Source organism: Artemia franciscana, chromosome 14, assembly GCF_032884065.1.
Source record: "Artemia franciscana chromosome 14, ASM3288406v1, whole genome shotgun sequence".
In the NCBI taxonomy this organism is placed as follows: domain Eukaryota; kingdom Metazoa; phylum Arthropoda; class Branchiopoda; order Anostraca; family Artemiidae; genus Artemia; species Artemia franciscana.
The window spans coordinates 32,799,699-32,823,774 of record NC_088876.1 but is presented as its reverse complement, the minus strand read 5'-3'; the positions used below and the strand labels follow the sequence as shown (position 1 = coordinate 32,823,774).

Here is a 24,076-nt window from a genome sequence, read left to right as displayed (position 1 = left end):
TACCATTTCTCTACTGCAATCCCAAGTCCGAAAAACCAAATGATAAACTCAGCTGAAATCACGAACAGAAACGGGTAGAAACAATAGATGGCAGCACTTTCGGACCCGTGGAAAAATGCTACATTTTTGCTTCTGTAAATTTTTCTATTTATCACTCAAAGAAGATATATTGGCTGTGGGGCCGGGTAACTACCGCATATATATAATACTTATAGATTTTAGTCCATCTTTAATATGAAAGTGGTGCCTGCCTGCTTGCCTGCTAGAACGGAGCTTTCCGCTCGAAAGGAGAAACATTTTTTGATGAAACGAAAGATTGGCTGCACAACATCAGATAATCCTTTCTGACATAGGCTATATAACTCCACTTCACTTTACACACCATAGGCTCCGGCTCTCGGACAAGCAAAAACCATCCTTTGTAGCCCCAGGCATGAGTTTTGCGGAGCTTTCCAAAATATAATGTCATATACATCAATCCGGCCTGAGGTCCACACTTTCCGTAAAAACTGCACAGGTTGGACCCTTACCAGTTTCCAGGAATAAGCTGAGATCGACAAGCACAAACAATGAGATAGTTTCAGAATAATTAATAGAATGTCATCTATGGTATTTTGATCCTGAAAAGTTAGGGATAGCTTTATAATACCAACTAGATTATAGAAGATATTGTTCCGAGTTTTCATCCGTCACGATGTCTACGATTGAAAAGGATAAAGTTCAACTGGCTGCAAGGTCAGCTTAGTCCCTTCTTTCGATAGTATTTTGTTGTTGTTTTTTTAACGCTGAGGAATAGCCTTTGATCATGTGATTACTGATCGATGGCGAAGAATCAAAACCAAAGTGTTGCTCTCGCAACACTTGACGTTGTCTGGGCAACGTAGGTCTAGTTTTTTTTTTCCAGAGATGATCGTATCAACCCAATGGTCCTAGAATGTCGCGAGAGGGCTCATTCTAACGTAAATTACAAGTTCTAGTGCGCTTTTTATGTGACAAAATAAAAAGGCCGTCTCCCACAATCATTTTCTTCCCAATGTCACCGGATCAAAATTTTGAAATAGTCATTTTGTTCAGCATAGTCGAAAAACATAATAATTGTGTCTTTTGAGACGACTTAATCCCCTACAGTCCCCAGGGGAGGGGCTGCAAGTTACGAACTTTGACCATTGTTTGCATATAGTAATGGTTATTGAGAATTGTACATATGTTTTCAGGGGGACTTTTTCGTGTTGAGGAGGAGGGGGAGCAGGGGGTTACGTTTGGTACTATAAACCCCGAAATAATAAAAAAACGTATCCGTGAGCTTCCTCCTCGAAAAAAAATGCGAAATTCCAAATTTTTGTAGATATGAGACTGAAACCTCTACAATACTGCTCTCTGATCTGCCAAATTGGACAGTGTAATTTTCATGCCAATACTCCCTTGAGGGGTATTCTTTTGCCTTTTAAAAAATCCGGCAAATTTTCTCAGGCTCGGAGCTTTTGTTAGTTAACATTAAACTTGATTAAAGTTTACCATTGTTCTTTTTTCTTTAGAGTTTCGGTTACTGCTAGCCCACACCACTGCTTGCTTAAAGTTTATTACCCCGAACTGTTTTGAATCACCAAATTCTATGAACAAAGCATTGCACAAAAAAACGTGTCAAATTTTTAAGCTTTTATCTACCACAAAACTTTTTCAAAATTTCTTAACAGCATTCATTAAGTTAGTTTTATACCTCCTCTAGTTTATCTGAATATAAAACTTAATAACATTCTTGAAAATTTCTATCTATGCTCTTTGACAACCTGGATACACATACACTCTTTTGATCTAAACAAATTTAATGAGCAAATGCAGTAATAGAAGTAGCCCCAAAAAATTGAACCTAATGCCCTCAGTCGTTCTGGGGATATTGCTGAGATGTCTTATTGGCAACTAGCATAAAAATAATGTGTTTTGATTTAATTTTAAAACAATATTTAGTTTTTAAGCATAATGGGTAAATTGCATAGCTTTAGGGGGTTTACCTGCCCAATAACCCTAGATATATATGTATAATAGACTGTTCAGTTAAGTTGAACAAAATGCCTGTCTTAAAATTTTGATTGAAAGTGTTTGGAAAATTATGGGCTAAACAGGAGAGCTGTTTGTCCTCCAATTACTTTTGACTCTTAAAATGTGCACTAGAACTTTTAATTCCTGATCCAATTAGCTCCTATAAAATATCAATGATATTACTAGCTATAATAGAGCAATACTGCCTATGATATAGCTTATGTGCCCTTTTAATACCTGCATGCACATAATTTTTTCTTTTAACTGAAACTTCACCTAAACATTCCCTAAAAGTTTCATCTTATTGCTCTTAATTGCATTAGTTACAGTAAACATAAAGGCAATATTAAAATTATACAAATAGTGTCTTCTGGCTATTTCAAAAGTTCGCCACAACTTGCCCAGAAAGGTCTACCTTTATAATGTAAGCTGTTATTGTGATATCGCTTTGTGACATTTTTGACAATCTACATAATATACTTGATATACATGATATGCAAAATAAACAACAAACTTTTACTATTATCAGAAATCCTATTAGGTTTTGAAATATGATTTGGTGAACAAAAATTAAAACGATTCGAATTAATAAGATCATTATAAACGTAGCATAGATAAGTTTCACCAGCACCATAGATAGGGCAATAGCGCTGCCACAGCAAAGAGCGATCAGGGCAAAATGTATTTCTATTTTTTGGTTTTTAGACTAGGGAACTCCGTAAACAAGGAATTTTAGTAGAAACTGTGAAATGGGCTCATTCGGTTGGAAATAAAAATTGAAAGCTCTAGTCCCATTTTTAGATTTCGGGAGTGATCGGAGAGCAGCCATCCCTCCCCCAACGCCAATCATTTTCCAGACACTTCCAATCAAAATTCTGAGATAGTCATTTTATTCAGGGTAGTCGAAAGGTCCAGTAAATATATATGAGAATGACAACTTCCACCCACAGTCATGAGGGGAAGGGCTGTAAGTCTTGCCCCAACGGCATATAAGGCTCTTATAAAAAGGAGGGTCGTATGAGCTGAGGAAAGAGGGCTCATTAGATTGGAACTCAGAGACTCAAGTGCCCTTTTTAGGAGTCAAATTGATCCGAAGGTAGCTTCCTCCCTTAAGTTTTTTTTTCCACAAAATACATCCAATGGGAATTTTGAAATAGTTGTTTGTTCAAAAACAGTCCAAAGATCACATAACAGGGCCTTTGGGGTTGACAAAATTCTCTAGAGTCTGGGGGAAAGGGTTGTAATATATGCTTCAGGGCATTCAAGGTTGTTATGGATGGGATGGCTGTGTAAACTTTAAGGAAGCCTAAATTGATTGAAAATTTAAAGTTCTATTTTTTTAATCAAAAGTGAAGGAGGGTGACTAGCCCCACTCCCTGCTCTCAGACAGCCTATTTTCCCCAAACGCATCGAATCGGAATCGTGTAATTTCCATAAAGAGCTTGCAACAATGCCTTCAGGGTTGACACAACCCCCAAAGTCCAGGAACAAGGGTTGTAAGTTATACCCCGGGACATATAAAATTTATATGGAATGAGTGGCTGCATAAATTTCGAATCAGATTGGGCACATAAAGTCGTGAGTTCTAGTGCTCTTGACCTTTTTTGAAATTTTAATTTTCATGCCAATACCCCTTGAGGGGTATTATTTTGAATTGCATATTGAACAAAGCATTGCACAAAAAAATGTGTCACATTTTTAGCTTATATCTACCACAAAACTTTTTCAAATTTTTTTTAGCAGCATTCACCCTTAAGTTAGTTTTATAACTCCTCTTGTTGATCTGAAAATAAAACTCAATAACATCCCCAAACAATTCTACCTATGCTCCTTGACAACATGGATAAACTTACACTCTTTTGATTTAATCAAATTTAATGAGCAAAAGTAGTAATAGAAGTACCCCCAAAAAATTGAACTTAATACCCTCAGTCGTTCTTGGGATATTGCTGAGATGTCTTATTGGCAACTAGCTTAAAAAAATTGTGTTTTGATTTAGGAGGTTGTCCTATTCAATAACCCTAGAGATATATGTATAGTAGACTGTTCAGCTAAGTTGTCAAAATGCCTGTCTTAAAATTTTGATTGAAAGTGTATGGAAAATTATGGGCTACACGAGAGAGCTGATTGTCCTCCAATACCTTTTTACTCTTAAAATGTGCACTAGAACTTTTAAATTCTGATCCAATAAGCTCCTATAAAATATCAACCATATTACTAGCTGTGATAGAGCAGTACTGCCTATGATATTGCCTATATGCCCTTTTAGTGCTTCCATGCATATAATTTTTTTTTTCTTTTAACTGAAACTTCCCCTAAATGTTCCCTAAAAGTTTCATCTTAATGCTCTTAATTGCATTAGCTACAGTAAACGTAGAGACATTATTAAAAGTATACAAATAGTGTCTTCTGGCTATTTCAAAATTTTGCCACAACTTGCCCAGAAAGGTCTAACTTTATAATGTAAGCTGTTATTGTGATATTGCTTTGCCACCCTTTTGACAATCTATAGGATATAGTTTGCTTTTATTTTGTTCGATAAGTTCAATATTAGCATAAATATCCCTCTAAAGCTTCACCTTAATACCCTTAGCTTGTATAGTAACAATTATTATAAAGGTAGCAGTGGTAGCAGCCGTAGTAGCTGTGGTAGTAGTAGTATTAGCGTAAAAATGTTTTCTTTTTGGTCAATTGATTATTTTTTTTTATCAATTCCCGAAAGTTAAAATTAATAAACAAAGTCATCCTTTAGTAATTTGTATAGTAACAATAGTTGTATTAGCTGTAATAGCATTAGTAGCAGTATGCAAATAGCATCTTTGGTTTCTTTTTTTTCAACGTCCCCATAATACACGATGAAAGTTTCAACTTATTACCTTCAACCGTTCCTCAAGCATTAAGTTTCATCATACTTAATAGTTTGCTTCCTACAGAAACCAAGCTAAAGCCTCTGTAATTACCACGCTCACTCATATCACCTGTTCAATGAAAAGATTAGCTAGTCTACAATCCCTTTCAACTTATAAAAAAGGGCTAGAAATCTTAGTTTTTGATGTAATGAGCACCCTCCAAAGTTTCTGCAACCATGAGGAGATGGGGTGGATGAAGAAAGGGCAGCTCCTCTCCTCTATGGAATAAACTCTGCTTATTTTGGGGGTTTTTGTTGCTCTTTACTGTCATAATAACTGCTTAAACCAGAAATAACTGCTTTCTCGGAAAGTATTAGCAAGTAGAAAATAATTGGACCGTTATGAAACGTTTTAAAGTTTCTTTTACAGTTTGCTGTTTTCTTTTGTAGAGAAAGGAGGGGGGTATTTTCGACGGGGCCTGTTTTCTGGGAAGCACTTTTTGTGGAGGGGCTAACTTTTAGAATCTTTTCTATCACCAACATACCGAGATACTCCTTCCTCAGTCATGAAGTAATGATGTGATAAGATTATTCTTCTGAAGTTTATAGAATACGCTTGCCCCGATATTACCCAAATTTCAATCTCTTCTATTTGGAAAAAATTGTTCATTTTAATTCCGTTGCGGTAAAATTTTACGGTCAGTAACAGTGATTAAATGTGCAATTACTCAAGTAATTGACTCACTTGACTCATTTATACTCATATAATTACTCATCTATAATTACTCATGAGTAATCGCAATTACTCATTTTAATTCCGTTGCTAAAATTTTACGTTCAGTAACAGTGATTAAATGGCTCAAGTTTCCGTATATCATTTAAGAATATTTATGAAATAGGGTACTTGAAAAGGAAGAAATTTAAATGAAAACATTTTGGACCTCAAAGGTTTTAAATGGAAACTATGTGACGAATACCTAAAATATTTATATTAGAAACATGTTTTTCCAAAATTGTATTGTTTGCTCTTTTATTACAAAGAACAGTTACAAAATGTAACTAAAGAAAGACTGCCAAATGTTAATCGATATTCCAAAAACACAATTAGGATATAAATAAATAATTTATTACAAACCCGCTTATAAAAAAGAAGCATGAAGAAGCGGAGCAAAACAAAAGAAAAGAGAAATTAAAGACGAAAACAAATCAACCGAACATAATAATCACTAAATACAAACAAATCACACTTCAACTATCAAGCAAAAAAGTCGCTGGGAAATCAAATAATAGTGCCCTGTGTTTCACGAGAGCTTGTTTTTCAAAATTCGGCATGAACTCAACAGGATCAGGTATATGATACTTTTCTAGCAGACCAGTGTTACGGAGGTAAAGTGGCAGACCAAGCAGAAACTTTAAATATTTGCAAAAGCCTGAACGGATTCGCAACATATCCGAATTCGATAGCCAATGCCAAACGGGTGAGATGTAGTGAGCAAAGGGAAGAGCGACGGCACGATACAACCTAGCAAGAATATGCTTATTAAATTTAAACTTCAGAGCTGCAAGTTTAGCATACCCAGACCGAAAACCCGACAGAACCTGGTCAACAAAAAGAGCACGCGAGCTTCTGAGGTCGCTTCCATATGTGATACCTAGGTACTTCAACTTGCGGCTTGGAAGTACTACTTGCCCTGCAACGGTAACACGGGTAGCCTCGCGACGGGCAACTTCAGACGGCGCACGCGGGGGTTCAAATACAAGAAATTCTGTTTTAGCAGGGTTAATAACCAGACCAATATTAGTATAACCTCGACCTAGGAGATCGATATTAGCTTGAAGGTTACAAAGCGATGTGCTCACCAGTAATATGTCGTCGGCGTAGCACAGTAGGCTCACATCCATACATTCAGTGTTAAAACCACCGTTAATCTTTTTTGTTACCGACGAGGTTAGTGAATTGAAGAGTACAGGGCTTAAAACCGACCCTTGACGCAGTCCCCGGTGAAGCTTAATCGGTTTCGACAGGAATTCACTACTCAACTTAACACGGATAAGGCTACTCGAATACCAGTGCCATAGGACGGCCGCTACATGTGGGTTCACACCTTGGTGCAGCAGGTTCAAAATTAACTTTGAATGAATTACCGAATCAAACGCCGCGGACACATCTACTGCACAAATTAAAAGAGTCCGTGATTGATTCTGAGCTTTCGATACTATACGCGTAAGGAGGCGATGTGCAAATGCACAACCGAGGTGGCGACGGAACCCGAATTGTCGATTGTCAATTTTACACTTGCGTAACAGCTCAGGTAACAGAAGTCTCTCTAACACTTTGCTTAATGTACTAGAAACTGTTATAGGCCTATAGCTAGAGCAGAGGTTACGATTTTTTCCCTTCTTCAAGACGTTAGACACAATACCTAGGGCAAACGACTTAGGGACTGCACCAGAATCAAGGCACATTTGATATAGCAGCGTCAAGTGCTCAATGAGCAGAGGTGAGCTACAGCGGAGGTGTTCAGTCACAATTCCGTCGTGCCCGGGAGCCTTGCCCTTTCTCAGCTGCTTAATAACCTGGAGCACTTCGCCTATTGAGACGGTAAAATAGTTCCGTTGGCTCAAGAGGGACGCAAAAGCTCGTGAGAGCTCGCTATCACTTTCGGTTGTTAGTTGGGCATGTTTGATCCCAAAAACTTCACTATAGTGTTTTACCCACTGCTCCTCAGGTATGTTACTAGCAGGGTTTGTCACTGGTTTAGACTGTCTAAAAGACTTCCACATAGATACAGGATTATTTGCTGCTTCTTGGGAAGCAAGTTCGGCTTCGGCAGCTTTAAGATCACTTACAGACTTATTATAAGTTTTTTTCGTGTTGCGGAACTGCTCAAACACTACACCTGACCTAGGCCTCTCGCAATCGCGCCATAATCTCAGCCAAAACTTAGCACGAGCTTTGGCTTGCCTTACTTTAGGAGAGCGACTCCAGCCAGGCTTGCTGATTCCAGGTTTAAAACGGCGAGTGGGTACAGAAGCCTGCTCAGCCGTTTTCATTGCATGTATAATCTCAGTACAATAAATGTCTAGTGCTACCAAATCACTCGAGCCATGCATCAAGAGCTGAAAGGGAACTTTTATCTTTCCGAGAATCTCATCACATGTCTGTTTATACTGGTCGGCGTTTATTTTATTCCACTCAGTCTTGGTAGCATAAATTTGGGGCTTATTCGGCCTACACGGGAAGAAGTTAGCCTTAAAGCACAAGCCAAGGTGATCACTTACTGTGTGCTCAGAGTCCACGGTGACTGGAGCACCTAGAGAGAAGTTACATAGCACATGGTCAATGTTTGTCGTTGAACCGGAATTATGGATGTACGTATATGCGTCAGTCTTTTCACAGAGATCATACCCAGCTGGGATTACTGAGAAGAAGATTTCGGAGAGCTTATTTGATGGGTTCGTTAAGTCGCACTGAAAGTCACCGCAGACTAGCACTCTTCGATTGCCCAGCCTAATAAGTAAGCGCGAGAGGCGGCCACAAGCTTCCGAGAACCGTTTTTCGGAAGAGAGGGTGTTTAGGTTTGTTGGTAGATAAACCGTGATCAGAACAAAACCCCCGGGGCCAGGAAAATCTACAGCGAGGAAGAACTCACACGATTCCAGCTTTTGACATTCAAGCGAACTGTCCGTTATGATAGCAGTGCCCCCACTAGGTCGACCGCGGACTGAGGACCTTTTTGCTTCATGCATGAACACAGTTTTTTGATTCAACTGTTCGAAAAGACCAAAATTTTCGGAGGTGAGTAAATGTTCTTGTAAGCACACAACATTAAATTGACGGCATAGTTCTTTAACGTAGTCTAGTTTGACTGAATTGTGCCCATAGATATTTCGGCAAATGATGGAGAGAGAAGTCATTTCGTTGTAGTAGGCTTTTTCATAGCATTTCTAACTAGTGGGCATCTCATGCTGTATGAGGGGTGGGTGTTGTGGCCTTCTGGGCATAGAGCACATTTAACTGTGGTGGACGTGCATGGGGACGTCCGTGATGCGACGTGGGCACCGGCGCACTTAGAGCACTTCGGAGCGTTGCTGCAGGCACTAGAGAGGTGCTCGAAAGATTGACAGTTAAAACATCTCTTGGGGAGCTCTTTATAGGCCTCAACCCGGAAGTGGGTGTAGTCTACAAATATTCCGCGTTTAATTGTCTGATCTCGCGCGAACGAGTCTTTAAATACAAGTTTCACTGTGCCAGAGGTGCCGAACCGGTGGACTTCCGTAACTTCGGAGTTCGCAGCAATAATTTCTTCCTCTGTGGTTGCCGGAGGAACGAATCTTGCCACCGCTAAAAACTTTGGTTTCCGGTAAGAAACCTTGACATCACGGACCTTTTCTTTCAACATGTCTGCGAGGATTTGAGCTGAATCCGCCGTATCGAGAAAGGCAACTAACCCACCTTTTCGTTGAGTGATCCGGCGAATATGTCCTTTTCCACCGTTCTTTTCGATAAATTCCTTCTGTTTGGCACATGATTCAAGGCTTTCCGCCGGCACATTCGCTATCACTACAGGATTCTCAAGTCTTTCTGGTTTCGGTAGCGGGGGCCAGACAGTAGGGCCTGACGGAAGGTAGATCTTACACTGATCGATTAGTCCCTCTATTTTCTCTGTGCACTCGTTAACTCTAATTGAAAGAGAAGTCAGCACATCTTGCGGTATTCTAGGCACTTCGCCAATTTTCCAGATAGTAAATCTATAGGTGAAATTGGCTGAGTTTTCTGCATTCTTGATAGCATCGTATAAATCACCCATGAAAACATCACTCTGCAAACCAGCTCGGCGGTCCTTCATTACATATTCATCTCCAAGTTGCCGCAAAATATCGTTCAGTTTGCAATGCGCAGCGTACAGAATGTCTTTTCCGTAAAATTTACTTCCCGTAGCAACCACCGCGTCACGGGAAATATCGGCATATCGCAAACTTGTCTGAGCGAAATTCAGGACAGGCGCGTATATATATTCGTAAATAGTCTCTTGTGTCATACCAACGAACTTCACTGCTCGAGAGCTGAAAGTAGTCCAGAATCTTGAACGTTTTATTTTCTTTCGCACACAATACACCTTCACGCGTCGAGCGCTGAATGAACGCCTACTGAAATCACCCAGGAACAAGGGAAGCGTAAGTACCCCCTCACCTTTTCCCCGCAATTTTCGGGTAACTGAATACCAGCGGGTACAGTACGGCGCTTGCGGGGGGTTCCTTCCCCTCTTCTGCTTGCTCCCAGTAGAAATCAGCACCTTAATGATATGGGAAAAAATGTCTTTATAGATGGCGCCCCGATCAACTTAAGAAAAAAGATGGCGCTGGTGAGGATGTCCGAAAAGAAAAACCTATTCTAGGGATTGGAGAATATCACTCAATTTAACTTAACTGTAAAATTGTCTATTAAAGGGTACAAATCAATATGAAAACAACCTCAAAGTAGTGCAATAACTTTATCCCATTAACAGCCACGGATTCTAAATGCATATATTAAATCTCTAACTATACCATTTGAAAGCTATTAGCCGGTGAAAATTTAAACTGAGAGTTAGGGACAATTTTAAAACTTAAGACAAACAGAAAATAATCTGTAGATTAAAGGAGGCTTTACTCGTCTCTACACCTCGCTCTTTCTACTAAAAGTTTAGCTTTCTAAAAAGTTTTAAGAACGAATACTGAAACGCAAAATCCTTTGAGTTGGAACAAGAACCTTATTTCAAGCACAAAACACTTTACTGTAATGATTGAGAGATAGAGATGGGGGCAGCCCACCTCTTATAAGAAATAATTTTTGTTCCTTGCTAGTTTTAATGCTACTCCTTATTTTCAGTTGAAAAAACTTTGCTTTTTATTTTCGGATTATTTTTCAAGTCCTACCACGAATTACAACTCCCCCCCCCACCCTTCTCCGAAGACGTATCTGAAAAACATCCCACATAAAAACCTTTACTATTATCAGAAATCCTATTAGGTTTCCAAATATGATTTGGCGAACAAAAATAAAAACAAATCGAATTAATGAGTTCATTATAAATTTAGCATAGATAAGTTTCACCAGCACCATAGATAGGGCAATAGCGCTGCCACAGGAAAGAGCGATGGGGGCAAAATGTATTTTTTTATTTATTTTTGTTTTATTTATTTTGTTGAACTTTGTAAACAAGTAGTAGTAACTTTGAAATGGGCTCATTCGATTGAAAATTAAAATTGAAAGTTCTAGTCCCATTTTTAGATTTTGGGAGTGATCGGAGAGCAACCATTCCCCCCCTCCCCCATGCCCATCATTTTCCAAACACTTCCAATCAAAATTCTGAGATAGTCATTTTGTTAAGGGTAGTCGAAAGGTTTAGTAAATTTGTATGAGGATGACAACTCCCACCCACAGTCATGAGGGGAAGGGCTGTAAGTCATGCCCCAAAGGCATATAAGGCTCTTATAAAAAGGAGGGTCGTATGAGCTTAGGAAAGAGGACTCATTAGTTTGGAACTCAGAAACTCTAGTGCCCTTTCTTATGAGTCAAATTGATCCGAGGATAACTTCCTCCCTTCAGTTCTATTTCCACAAAATACGTCCAATGGGAATTTTGAGATAGTTGTTTGTTCAAAAACAATCCAAAAATCACATAACAAGGCCTTTGGGGTTGGCATAATCCTCTAGAGTCTGGGGGCAAGGGTTGTAAGATAAATTTCAGGGCATTCAAAGTTGTTTTGGATGGGATGGCTGTGTAAACTTTAAAGAAGCCTAAATCGATTGAAAATTTAAAGTTCTATTTTCTTTTAGTCAAAAATGAAGCAGGATGAGTAGCCCCACTCTCTGCTCTCAGACAACCTGTTTTCCCAAGACGCATCCGTGTAATATCCATAAAGAGCATACAACAATGCCATCAGGGTTGACACAACCCCCAAAGATAAGGAACAAGGGTTGTAAGTTATGCCCCAGGACATATAAGGTTTAGGTGGAATGGGTGGCTATGTAAAACTCAAATCAGATAGGGCACATGGGATTGGAAGTCCTGAGTTATAGTGCTCTTAAGAGTCAAAAGTGAATTGATTGCAATCAACCCCTCCGTCACAAACCTGTCATTCTCCAAAACACGGCTGATCGAAATTTTAAGAGAACTATTTTGTTCAGCATTGTCGCAAGATACTGTAACTATGTATTGGATGATTTGAACCACCCCACAGTCCTCAGGGAAAAGGCTGTAAGCTAGGCAGTTTGTTTATTGTCTTCATATAGTATATGTTATCGAGAAAGGTATGTATTTTTGAACTTCACTTTCCAAAAAGACGAAGAGTATTCAGGTGAGTCTTTCAGAGAATGATGAGGGGAGTGTTGAACTAAATCAAAAGACATTGTGTATACAGATTCTCAAAAGGGCGTACCTCAGGAACGACTGGGTATATTAATTTGGAACTTACAGGAAATAATAAGGGAGATGATCAAAAAGACAAATTTCTTCTGCTGCCACTACTAATGCACATGCCACTGCTATTACAGCTATCACTACTACTACTGCTACCACACTGCTTCATTTACAACGTTGAGGAGAAATTTCCATCAAAGGACGCTGTGCTTGTATATTGTTAAATGAGCGTATCTCAAGAATTGAATTTGGTTATTAAGTGGCAACTTTTAGAGAATGTTAAAAGGGGAAGATAAACTGACCAAAAGGCAATATGCTACTGGTAACATTAGGATCAGTGCTGCTACATTGACTATTAGTACTCCTGCTAATCCAATTCCTTTTTGAGGAATTGAGGAAGTTCTATTGCAACTACTTATCATTGCAACACTTAAATACTACTGCCGCTTCCAGCATTACCGATATTACTATCAATACTACTCCTTGTTACACCAATACCACTACTGTAACTACTATTACAACTATGTGTAAGGGTATGATAATGAAACATTCAAGGAATTTTATTGGAAAGTGAAAATGAACTTAATCACAACTCGCCGTCTGTCTGTAGGCTTTCTAAAGGGCTTAACATTATCTTAGGAACAGTTTAGTGTATGAATTTGAAACTAACAGGGCATGTTTTGAGGAATGCTTAACAAACCTGCATAATCCAAACATTCTTAATGAAGGGTTAGATTTTTTTATTATAGCTTTGTCGGTTTTGTTACTATGTGGCTTATTTTTCTGTTTCCACTTTCATTCTCATTTTATTTAGAAAAAACCCCAGTTCCCCCCTCTTTTCAGTTGAGAATTAGTTTCTCCGAAAATTTTATCAAAACTATGATAAGCCTGTCTAATCTAAGCAATCTTAGTGGCTGTTAGTTTTCTATTTTGTCACTTTTGTTACTATAAAGCTCAATTGCAGTTTCCTCTGTCATTCTCATTTGATTTGAAAAAATTGGCTCCAAATTTACCTCCCCTCTCCCCCAGGATTCTTACAAAATTATGCTATTTTATTGGAGGCATAACAGTTGTCAGCCCTATTCAGGTGATTTATACTCGTCTCGAGTTTGAATTGGTTATTTATTCTAATTTGTTGTTTGTTTTGGATTTCATTTATTTATTGATGGTGATTTTTTTTACGCCTGGAAGTTTTATGTTGGTTTTATGCTTACAAGATAAGGAGTTATTATGATTTTAAACGCTAAGATATTCTTTTATCTTTTGCCAGGTGGAGAAGGTGTGTAGGCCAAGCTTATTTTCTAAGCGCCATTGTTTTCTTTTTTACTTTTTAGATAAGTATTCACTCTGGAGATCTGACCGTAAGTGTGGATACGACGATTCAGGGACATTATATCTTTTATCTGACAATATGACAGTTGCTCAGTGTGATCCAGATGGGTGGTGCCCATGCTGTTCAAGAGCTGGACTATGCGACGTGGATTATAACTTGTATTGTGACTGTCCGAAATGTATTGACTACAGGGTAAGTATTTTCAGCTATTTATTTATTCAAAATTCTCCTCTAGCTCTTTTTCCTGAAAGCATAACTTTACTTTAAAGAATTGATATGCTAAGATGACACCGAGCCGGGACTATGCCAAAATACTGCTAGAGAGCAGTAATTGACCTTAATCGACAACTTATCCACATACTTCCACCTTTGGGAGAATTCCTGATCAATATTTGTAATCATAACTAGAAATATGAGTGGTCCCAAAAAGGTTCCCTTTTCGACACGTTTAACTGATACGTCAGCGTGTTTAATTGATAATATTGTTTCATCTCTTAATTCGGTTTGCAATCCTGTTGTAGTGAGTGATATTTCAGACTATTTTCCTGTACTTTCCAGCTTTAGCCATGAAAAAACGTTGTGTAGAAATACTCCAGCATCTGCTTCAGCTTCTCTTAGGTTTGTTCTGACTGAATTGATCCGCCTCAGATTCCATTTAGCTGAGAAGACATGGAAAATTTGGTTAGAATAATGATTTTTTTTTCAAAGTTTAATTCCTTTTACGAGTCAGTGAAAGAGTCTATTTTTGACGTACGTGCTCTGTCCCCCTTTACTTCAAGATTAAAAAGGTCTATTCTTCTTAGCTCATGGATGACCCTTGGCCTTCTAAAGAGTTGGAGAAGAAAAAACTCTCTTTGGAAAGCTTTTAAGTCAGCAAAGCCATCTTTGATTCTGCACGTCTTCAGCAATTCAAACTCTACAGGAATCTTTTCAACTCCTTGTGCCGGAAGGCCAAATTCCTGTATTATTCCAAAAGGTTCTTGGATTGTGAGAAAGATGTTCAAAAAACCCGGCAAGAGATCAATTCTGTCCTGTAAGGTTCTTTTCCAGCTCCTTCTATCCCTCCAAATCTTGCAGTTGGTGATGTAGTTGTTGAGGGTGTTCCATCTGTTCAAGAACCATGTACATAATATTTTGCCAACATTGAAAAACTACCGCGTCTTCAGTTAGGTTTTCACAGTCACAACCAGATTACAAATCTTATCTTGGTTTGCCTTGCCTCAAATTGATTGTGTTGTATACTGCTTCTGATTTTAAAGTGGCCAGGATTGTAAATAGCTTGAAAGGTTCTTCGTCATCTGACCCTGACTGCATTCCGACTATGGTAGCTGAGTCCATTCTTCCTTCAATTATTTCGCCATTGACGGAGATTATAAATCTTCTTATTAAAAACGGGACTTTTCTCAATTCTCTTAAGCGATTTAGAGTAATTGTTTTATGTAAAGGCGGACAACGAAATAATGTGGCTAATTATCGCCCTTTGCTTGAGTATCTTAAAATCTCTTTTTGTTTGAGACTTTTAATTATTGTTGTGTGTTTTTGTTTTGTGTGTGTTGTGTGTATTGTTGTGAGTTTTTAATTATGTGTGTGTGTGTGTGTTGTATGTGCATGAGTTGAGTCTTCGAAAGGTTGAAATGCATTATATTGAAAATATCTTCTTTTTTTTTACTATTTGTTTCATTTTTGTGTTCTTCCCTCTTTTTTTCTCTGGTTATAGAGCCTCACAGGGGAGTCTATGTTAAATTGTTTTTGTGGTAAGTTTATTGAGTAAATAAACTGATTGATTGATTGAACTCTGGATTTCAAGAATAAATTATCTTCATTACTTTTCTGGTGCTGGAAAGACAAGATAAGCAATCATAAAGAAATTCAAGATTAATAATTAGTTTATTGGTATTGACAATCTCTACGTCTTTTTTTAGGTAATTTTCACAGGTATGGGACTCAAAGACACTAGTCGTTTTTGTATTGCTTGACAATTTGTCTTCACTAGATTCTAATATAAAAAAAAAGTTTATTCAAATGAAAATAAGGAACCGAACAGAAATTATTACGTATATGTAGGTGGTTGCCACCTCCTCAACACCTCACTCTTTTCGCTAAACATCGTATTACTTTCAAAAAAGCGCCTTATTGAATGTCCCTTGAGTTTCAGAAGTAATTCTTAAAGTGTTGGGAAAAATTCAAACTTTAGCTTAAAGAACGAGGTGTTGAGGAGGGGGTAACCCCCTGCATATACATAATAATTTTTGTTCGTTTTAAGTTTTAATGTTACTTCTTACTTTCAGTTTAAATGTTGCTCTTAATTTATGACTGTTTTTTAAATAATTCCAGGAAATCTGGCCCCACGCGCACGGAAATACCCCCTCCCTATGAAAATATCCTCTTGATAATTCAATCTCTTTGAAAATTTACGGCAGACAATTACTTTCAACCACTCCGCGCGTAAAATTGAAACGGATAAGAGAAAGCAAGACATATCAAAGAATTTTGTATAAGAATTTTGGCAAATTCCAGCAGTGTATAATTCCCTCTAACACATTCACTCCCTGTAAACTTCTCTATCCATGGAAAATTACCCCTTGGAAAAAAACAGTAGAAAATTTCTCATTGCTCCCACCCGAAAATATATGCATGCATCCCAATAACAAATACTATGCCTAAACAATGGACAAATTTTATAGCTTAATGACCTTTTGCCTGGGGCTTTGACGGGTTTGTTTTATATCCATAGGTATAGTTATTGGGCCGTTCAGCTACGATGAACAAAATGGCTATCTTGAAATTTTGATCAGACTGTTTTGGGAAAAAAGGAGCGGATGAGGGGGCCTTATTGCCCTCCCATTTTTTGGTCACTTACAAAGGGTACTATAACTATTAGTGTCCGTTCAAATGAGCACTTAAAAAACAAATAATGAAACACCTTTGTTCGTTTTTTCTTCTGGCTAAAAAATACAAAATTCCACATTTTTGCAGATAGGAGCTGGAAATCTATACAGTAGGATTCTCTGATAAGGTAATTGATCTGATCTGATGGTATGAAAATCACTTGAATTTTATGGGATGGTTCCCTCTTTTTTCAAGAATCAGGGAACTTTTCTTAGGCTCGTAACTTTTGATGGATAAAGCTACACTTAATCTATGCATATAAAAATAAGTTGTCTGTCTGTGGATCAGGTGACGTCATGTTTCTGTGTCGACTGACGTCATGAAGTTAGTTGTCGTCATTTTTGCTATGACGGTGACGTCATTAAAGATATTTAAGACATATATGTTCACGTAGAAATCTATTAATGTTTAAGTTTAAAATGACTGATGAACTTACAATGGCAAAAGCTGATGAAGATGCTCAAAGAGTCTATGCCAAAAAACTTGCTGCTGATAGAGAAAGTCAGAAAAGAAAGCATGCCGAGGAATCAAAAGAACAGCAAGGAAACAGGCTTGAGGCTGATAGAGAAAGAAAGAACAGAAAGCGTGCCGAGGAACTACCAGAGCAACGCGAAAGCAGACTTGCTGCTAAAAGAGAAAGTGAAAAAAGAAGGCGTGCCGAGGAATCAAAAGAACAGCAAGGAAACAGGCTTGAGGCTGATAGAGAAAGAAAGAACAAAAAGCGTGCCGAGGAACTACCAGAGCAACGCGAAAGCAGACTTGCTGCTAAAAGAGAAAGTGAAAAAAGAAGGCGTGCCGAGGAATCACAAAAACAGCAAGAAATCAGGCTTGCTGCTGATAGAGAAAGTAAGAAAAGAAAGCGTGCCGAGGATTCACAAGAACAGCAAGAAATCAGGCTTGCTGCTGATAGAGAAAGTAAGAAAAGAAAGCGTGCCGAGGAATCAGAGCAACCTGAAAGTTATCGCCTGGCATTCAGGTACAGCCCAGTCGATGATTATAGCTTGAGTAGATGTGTCCAAATTGGGACAATGTCTAAAATTTGTCCCTATTGCAAGGCCTTGAAATTCAATGGTGAAACAATGGGAATGTGATGCGCCTCAGGAAAAGTTAAACTTCCTCTATTGGCTGCACCACCAGAGCCATTGAAGACTTTCCTTACTGGAACTACGTCAGAATCTAAGCGTTTTTTGTAACAAATCAGAAAATACAGCTCATCGTGTTGAGCCTTGGGGGGTCAGTGCACCGCAAGGTCGATGTATCATATTTTTTACAATAATATCATGTAACCCCTTATCGACATTTTTATCAGGTATTTCAGCGGAAATCTCATCATCAATTTCTATAAAAAAGTTATAAAAATAATAAATGGCTAAGTGAAAGAGCGATTCTCGCACCCAAAAATATAGACGTCCACGAAATCAACAATATTGTTTTGACCAAGATTCGAGACCAGGCAGTCCTTTACAAGTCAGTCGACACAGTTTTGGAACCAAATGAAGTGGTTAATTATCCATCTGAATTTTTAAATTCCATAGATCTTTCAGGGTTTCCACCACACGTGCTACAACTAAAAATAGGCGTACCAATAATACTTTTAAGAAATATCAACCCACCAAAGCTTTGCAATGGCACGCGACTTGCCGTAAAAAAAACAATGGAAAACCTAATAGAGGCCACAATCTTGACAGGGCCTTTTGAGGGTGAGGCTGTTCTTATTCCTCGCATTCCCATGATTCCAACGGATCTGCCTTTTCAATTTAAAAGATTGCAATTCCCAATTCGATTAGCATTTGCAATCACCATTAACAAAGCTCAAGGTCAATCATTAGAAAAATGTGGTATAGATCTTAATACTGATTGTTTTTCCCATGGACAATTGTACGTTGCATGTTCGAGGGTCGGTAAACCTGACAATCTATTTATATGCAGCGACAATTGGACAGGGAAGAATGTTGTATATTCGCAAGTTTTACGCAGTTAATTTGTATTGTATCTATCTATCTATCTATCTATATAAAAACGAGTTGTGTGTATGCATGTTTGTTTGTTTGTAAAAAGAGCGTTTGCATATGCTTGCCTGAAAAATTCTAATTTATGGGCACACGTAAAAATATTAAAATTAACTACAAATATGCGTGTCCGATTGCAAAACGATGACTCTGGTCAAACATTTTCAGATCAATTGCTGGCAATTGGAAACGGAAAGCTCCCAGTTGACTCAATTTCAGGACGTATACAACTACCTGCTGATTTCTGTAATTTAGTGACGTCCAAAAATGAATTGATTGAAAAAGTATTTCCGAATATTCTAAAAAATTATAAAAATAATAAATGGCTAAGTGATAGAGCGATTCTCGCACCCAAAAATATAGACGTCCACGAAATCAACAATATTGTTTTGACCAAGATTCGAGACCAGGCAGTCCTTTTCAAGTCAGTCGACACAGTTTTGGAACCAAATGAAGCGGTTAATTATCCATCTGAATTTTTAAATTCCATAGATCTTTCAGGGTTTCCACCACACGTGCTACAACTAAAAATAGGCGTACCAATAATACTTTTAAGAAATATCAACCCACCAAAGCTTTGCAATGGCACGCGACTTGCCGTAAAAAAAAAAAACAATGGAAAACCTAATAGAGGCCACAATCCCTACTTCAAGCACTTCCAGGCAAGCTTGGACGATAAAACTTGGCAGGTGTATCAGTGACCAGACCAGATTAAATTAGTTTTCCGAATTGATCATCTGGGGGGAATGGGGGCCCGGTTAATTCGGAAAAATAGAAAAAATGAAGTATTTTTAACTGACGAACAGGTGATGGGATCTTCATGAAATTTAAAGTTTGGAAAGATATTGTGTCTCAAAGTTCTTATTTTAAATCGCGACTGGATCTGGTGACATTGGGGGGGGGGGAATCGAGGGGGGACCTAAAATCTTGGAAAACGCTTAGTGGAGGGATAGGGATGAAACTTGGTGGGAAAAATAAGCTCTTATTTTAAATTCCGACTGGATCTGGTCACATTGGGGGGAATTAAGGGGGGAACCTAAAATCTTGGAAAACGCTCAGAGTGGAAAGATCGGAATGAAACTTGGTGGGAAAAATAAAAACAAGTCCTAGATACGTGGTTGACATAACCGGGATTGATCCGCTCTCTTTGGGGGAGTAGGGGGGAGGAATAATTCTGAAAAATTAAAAAATGAGGTATTTTGAACTTACTAAGGAGTGAACGGATCTGAATGAAATTTGATTTTTGGAAGGATAACATGTCTCAGAGCTCTTATATTAAATTTCAATCTTTTCCGGTGAAGGGGAATTCTGGGGGGGGGAGGGGCGGAACCTAAACTCTTTGAAAATGCTTAGAGTGGAGGGATCGGGATGAAACTTGGTGGGAAAAATAATCACAAGTCCTAGATACGGGATTGACATAACCGGAATGGATCTGCTCTCTTTGTGGGAGTTTGGGGACTTAATAAAATTTCATATTTAGAAGGACCTCGAAACTCAGATCTCTTATTTTTCATCCCGACTGGGTTTAGTTTCATTAGGGAGGGAGGGGGGGGACCGAAAATCTTGAAAAACGCTTAAAGCGGAGAGATCAGGATGAAACTTGGTGGAAAGAATAATCACAAGTCCAAGATAGATGACTGACATAACTGGAATAGATCCGCTCTCTTTAGTGGAGTTGGGGGGGGGGGATAATTCGGAAAAATTAGAAAAAATGAGGTATTTGTAACTTACGAACGGGTGATCAGATCTTAATGAAATTTGATATTTAGAAGGATCTTGTGCTTTAAAATCCTCGTTTTGAATCCTTACCTGATCCGGGGTTCATTGAAGGGAGTTGGAGGGGGAAGCCGAAATTCTTGGAAAACGTGAAATTGAGATATGTTACGAATAGGTGATCGGATCTCAATCAAACTTGATATATAGAAGAATCTTATGCCTCAGATGCTTCATTTTCAATTCAAAATCGGATCCGGGGACATAGAGGGTTGGAGGGGGGAAACGGAAAAATCGGAAACCAGAAATCTTGGAAAACGCTTTGAGTGGAGATATCAGGATGAAACTTGATGGGAATAATCAGCACAAGTTATAGATAAGAGATTGACATTGACATACGAGATTGACAATTGATACAGATCCATTCTCTTTGGGGGAGCTGGGGGTTGTTAATTTGGAGAAGTTAGAAAAATTAAGGTATTTTTAACTTAAGAATGGGTAACGGGATCTTACTGAAATTTAATATTTAGAAGGAAGTCATGTCTCAGAGCTCTTATTTCAAATCCCGACTAGATCTGTTGACATTTGGGGGAGCTGGAGGGGAAAACCAGAAATTTTGGAAAATGCTTATAAATGTTGTAGATACGTGACTGATGTAACCGGACTAGATCCACTCTCTTTGAGGGAGATGGTGGGGTTCAGCGCTTTGGCGAGTTTGGTACTTCTAGACGTGCCAGGACGATAAAAATTTGTAGGTGTGTCAGTTAGCTGTACAAATTGACTTGATAAAGTCGTTTTCCCCGATTCGAACATCGGGGGGGCTCAAGGGAGAGGGAGAGAATTAGAAAAATTAAGGTATCTTTAACTTGTGAGTGGGTGATCGGATCTTAATGAATATTGATATTTAGAAGGAACTCGTGACTCAGAGCTTATCTCAAATCCCGACCGGCATTAAGCCTCTGATTTTCCTTTTAAAGCAATCTATTGATTCTTAGAATTTCGCTAGAGCTCATACCATATGAGCTCTTGGCTCTTGGCTTTTCAGACCTCGTCACAAGTGCTATGTGAGCTCTTAGCTCTTGTTAAGATACAGAGTTATCTTAGGCTGGATAACCCCCCTCCTCCACCATGTATTTTCCCGAAATACATCTGATAGAAATTTCGACATGGATATTTGTTTTCGTAGAAACAGATTGGATACTGAAAGGGATAGTGCCCTTTTTAATAGTCAAAAGTGATTGGAGGGCAACTAACCCACCTCCCTATCCTATATTTCTCGAAACACATCAAATCAAAATTTTGAGATAGCTATTTTTTCCAACGTAATTAAAAGGATCAAAATTTTATGTCTTTTAGGATGACATCTCCCTCCCTCACAGCCCTCAAGGCAAGGACCGTAAAATATAACTTAGGGGTATATAAGGTTTAAATAGGAAGGGTGAACGTATGAGCTTCAGGGGGTGGTCATTGGATTGCCAATCAGAAGTTCTAGAACTCTTTTTAGATTAAGAGTGGTCGGAGGCTAGATACCTCCCAAGCCTCGCATTTTCTCGAAATGCATCTGATAGAAGATTTAAGATGGCTATTTGTTGTAGTAGAAACTTCAAAAAGAGCTCATTAGATTGAAAATTAGAAGGCCTGGTGCCGTTTTAATGGGCAAGAGTGATTTGAGGGCAACTAATCCTCTTCCCACGCCCATCATCTTTCCTAACATGCCCGATCAATATTTTGGGAAAGCCATTTTGTTACACGTGATTAAAAGATCCTGAAAATATGTCTTTGAGGATAATCACCCCCTCCCCCATATCCGTCAGGGCAAGGGTTGTAAGTTATGACCTGGGTCATATAAGGTCTGTATAGAAAGGGTGATGGTATAAACTTCAGAAGGGGCTCACTGGATTTGTAATCAGAAGTTCCAGTGTCCTTTTCCAGAAGTTCCAGAGCGATCGGAAGGTACCCCCTTCCTACACCTCGAATTTCCCCAAAATGCATCTGATAGAAAGTTTGAGATGTTCATTTTGTGTCTTAGAAAATTCGAACCAATCGATTAGAAATTGAAAGATATATTGCCCATTTTATTAGTAAAAATTGATTGGAGGGCAACAATCCACCCTCCCCTACGCCCATTAGTTCCCAAAACACATTAAATTAAATTTTACTATAGCTATTTTGTTCAGCGTAGTTGAGAGGTCTGAAAACTATGTTTTTGACAACCCCCTTATCTTCTCTAGACCAGAACATAATTTTGAATTTACAGAAAAAAATGGCTGTGTGTTGTCAATTAGTATACATATGCTAATATATATTCCTTGAAGTTTAAATCATAAATCATACAATAAATAACTGAGTTAAACTAAAAAGGAAAAAAAGTTAAAATAAGCAGGGCGGAAAACCCCCATGCCTTCTCAAGACTAGAACGTAATTTGCACTTTACTGAAAAGATAATATATTTAAAAAATTTTCACTTTGTTTTTACTTGTTTGAGATTTTTTTTATTACATTAACGAAGGGGGAAATCCTCCCCATTCCGCTTCAATTACAACGCGAGTGTCTGGTACCCTTGTTAAGAGTATTGGAGGGCGAGCAAGCCTGTTAATTTTTTAAACACATCCAGTCAAAATTTTGAGACAGCCACTTCGATATTCGAATAGTCGAATGGTCCAGCGGCAATGTCTTTTGGAATATTAAGCATATCAACCCCCCCCCCTACTATGCAATCGGCCCATCTTGCTTTACAGCTAAACAGCTGAGCGAATTTTCTTACAATGCAAATGAGTAAAAACAGTGTAAATATACCCAGGTTGTCAAAAAGCATAGATACATTTGCAAATAATATTAAGTTATGTTTTTCAGGTCAACTTCAGAAGGTATGAAATTAATTAAAACTACCATTTGTCTCAGGATCAATATCAATAAATAAATGTTACGTTTAACTGTCAAAATTTAACTGTTCTACGTGGTAATGGCAATTGCTTGATCCTCTCAGTTATTTGTTTTTATTTCCAAAGTCATTTATAGAGGGTTCGGAACAGTTTGTGTGTTGTTTATACAGTTTACCAAGTTTATTCTTACCCATCAAAAGTTACGAACCTGAGAAAATTTGCCTTATTTTAGAAAATAGGGGGAAACCCCTATTTCACACCCAAAATCAAACAATCAGATTCAGCGTATCAGAGAACCCTATTGTAGAAGTTTCAAGCTCCTATCGACAAAAATGTGGAATTTTGTATTTTTTGCCAGAAGGTAGATGCGCGGATGCGTGTTTATTTGTTTGTTTGATTTTTGTTTTGTTTTTTTTTTCCCAAGGGGTGATCGTATCGATACAGTGGTCCTAGAATGTTGTGACAGGGCTCACTAACGGAAATTGAAAGTTCTAGTGTCTTTTAAGTGACCCAAAAATTGGAGGGTACCTAGGCCCCCTCCCACGCTATTTTTTTTCCCAAAGTCAATGGATCAAAATTCTGAGATAGCCAATTTATTCAACATAGTCGAAAAACCTTATAACTATGTCTTTGGGGACCACTTACTCCCCCACAGTCCCCGTGGAAGTGGCTACAAGTTACAAACTTTGGCCAGTGCTTACATATAGTAATGGTTATTGGAAAGTGTACAGACGTTTTCAAAGGGATTTTTTGTTTGGGGGGAGGAGTTGAGAAGAGGGGGATATGTTTGGGGAGCTTTCCATCGAGGAATTTGTCATGGGGAAGAAAATTTTCATGAAGGGAGCGCAGGACTTTCTCGCATTATTAAAAAAAAAAAAAAAACACAATGAGCAAATAATTATGAAAATGTTTTTTCAACTGGAAGTATTATGCAGCATTAAAACTTAAAACGAACAGAAG

The 24,076-nt window shown here is 38.3% G+C and overlaps 1 protein-coding gene across 1 annotated transcript in view; it reads left to right on the top strand.

Moving 5' to 3' along the window:
- Positions 1 to 24,076, top strand: part of LOC136035780 (myosin heavy chain, non-muscle-like) — a 116,392-nt gene that overhangs the window by 30,657 nt on the left and 61,659 nt on the right. Inside the window, exon 3 of the mRNA XM_065717753.1 lies at positions 13,625 to 13,815. Coding sequence (XP_065573825.1) covers positions 13,625 to 13,815 — 191 coding nt within the window. The remainder of the gene's footprint in view (positions 1 to 13,624; positions 13,816 to 24,076) is intronic.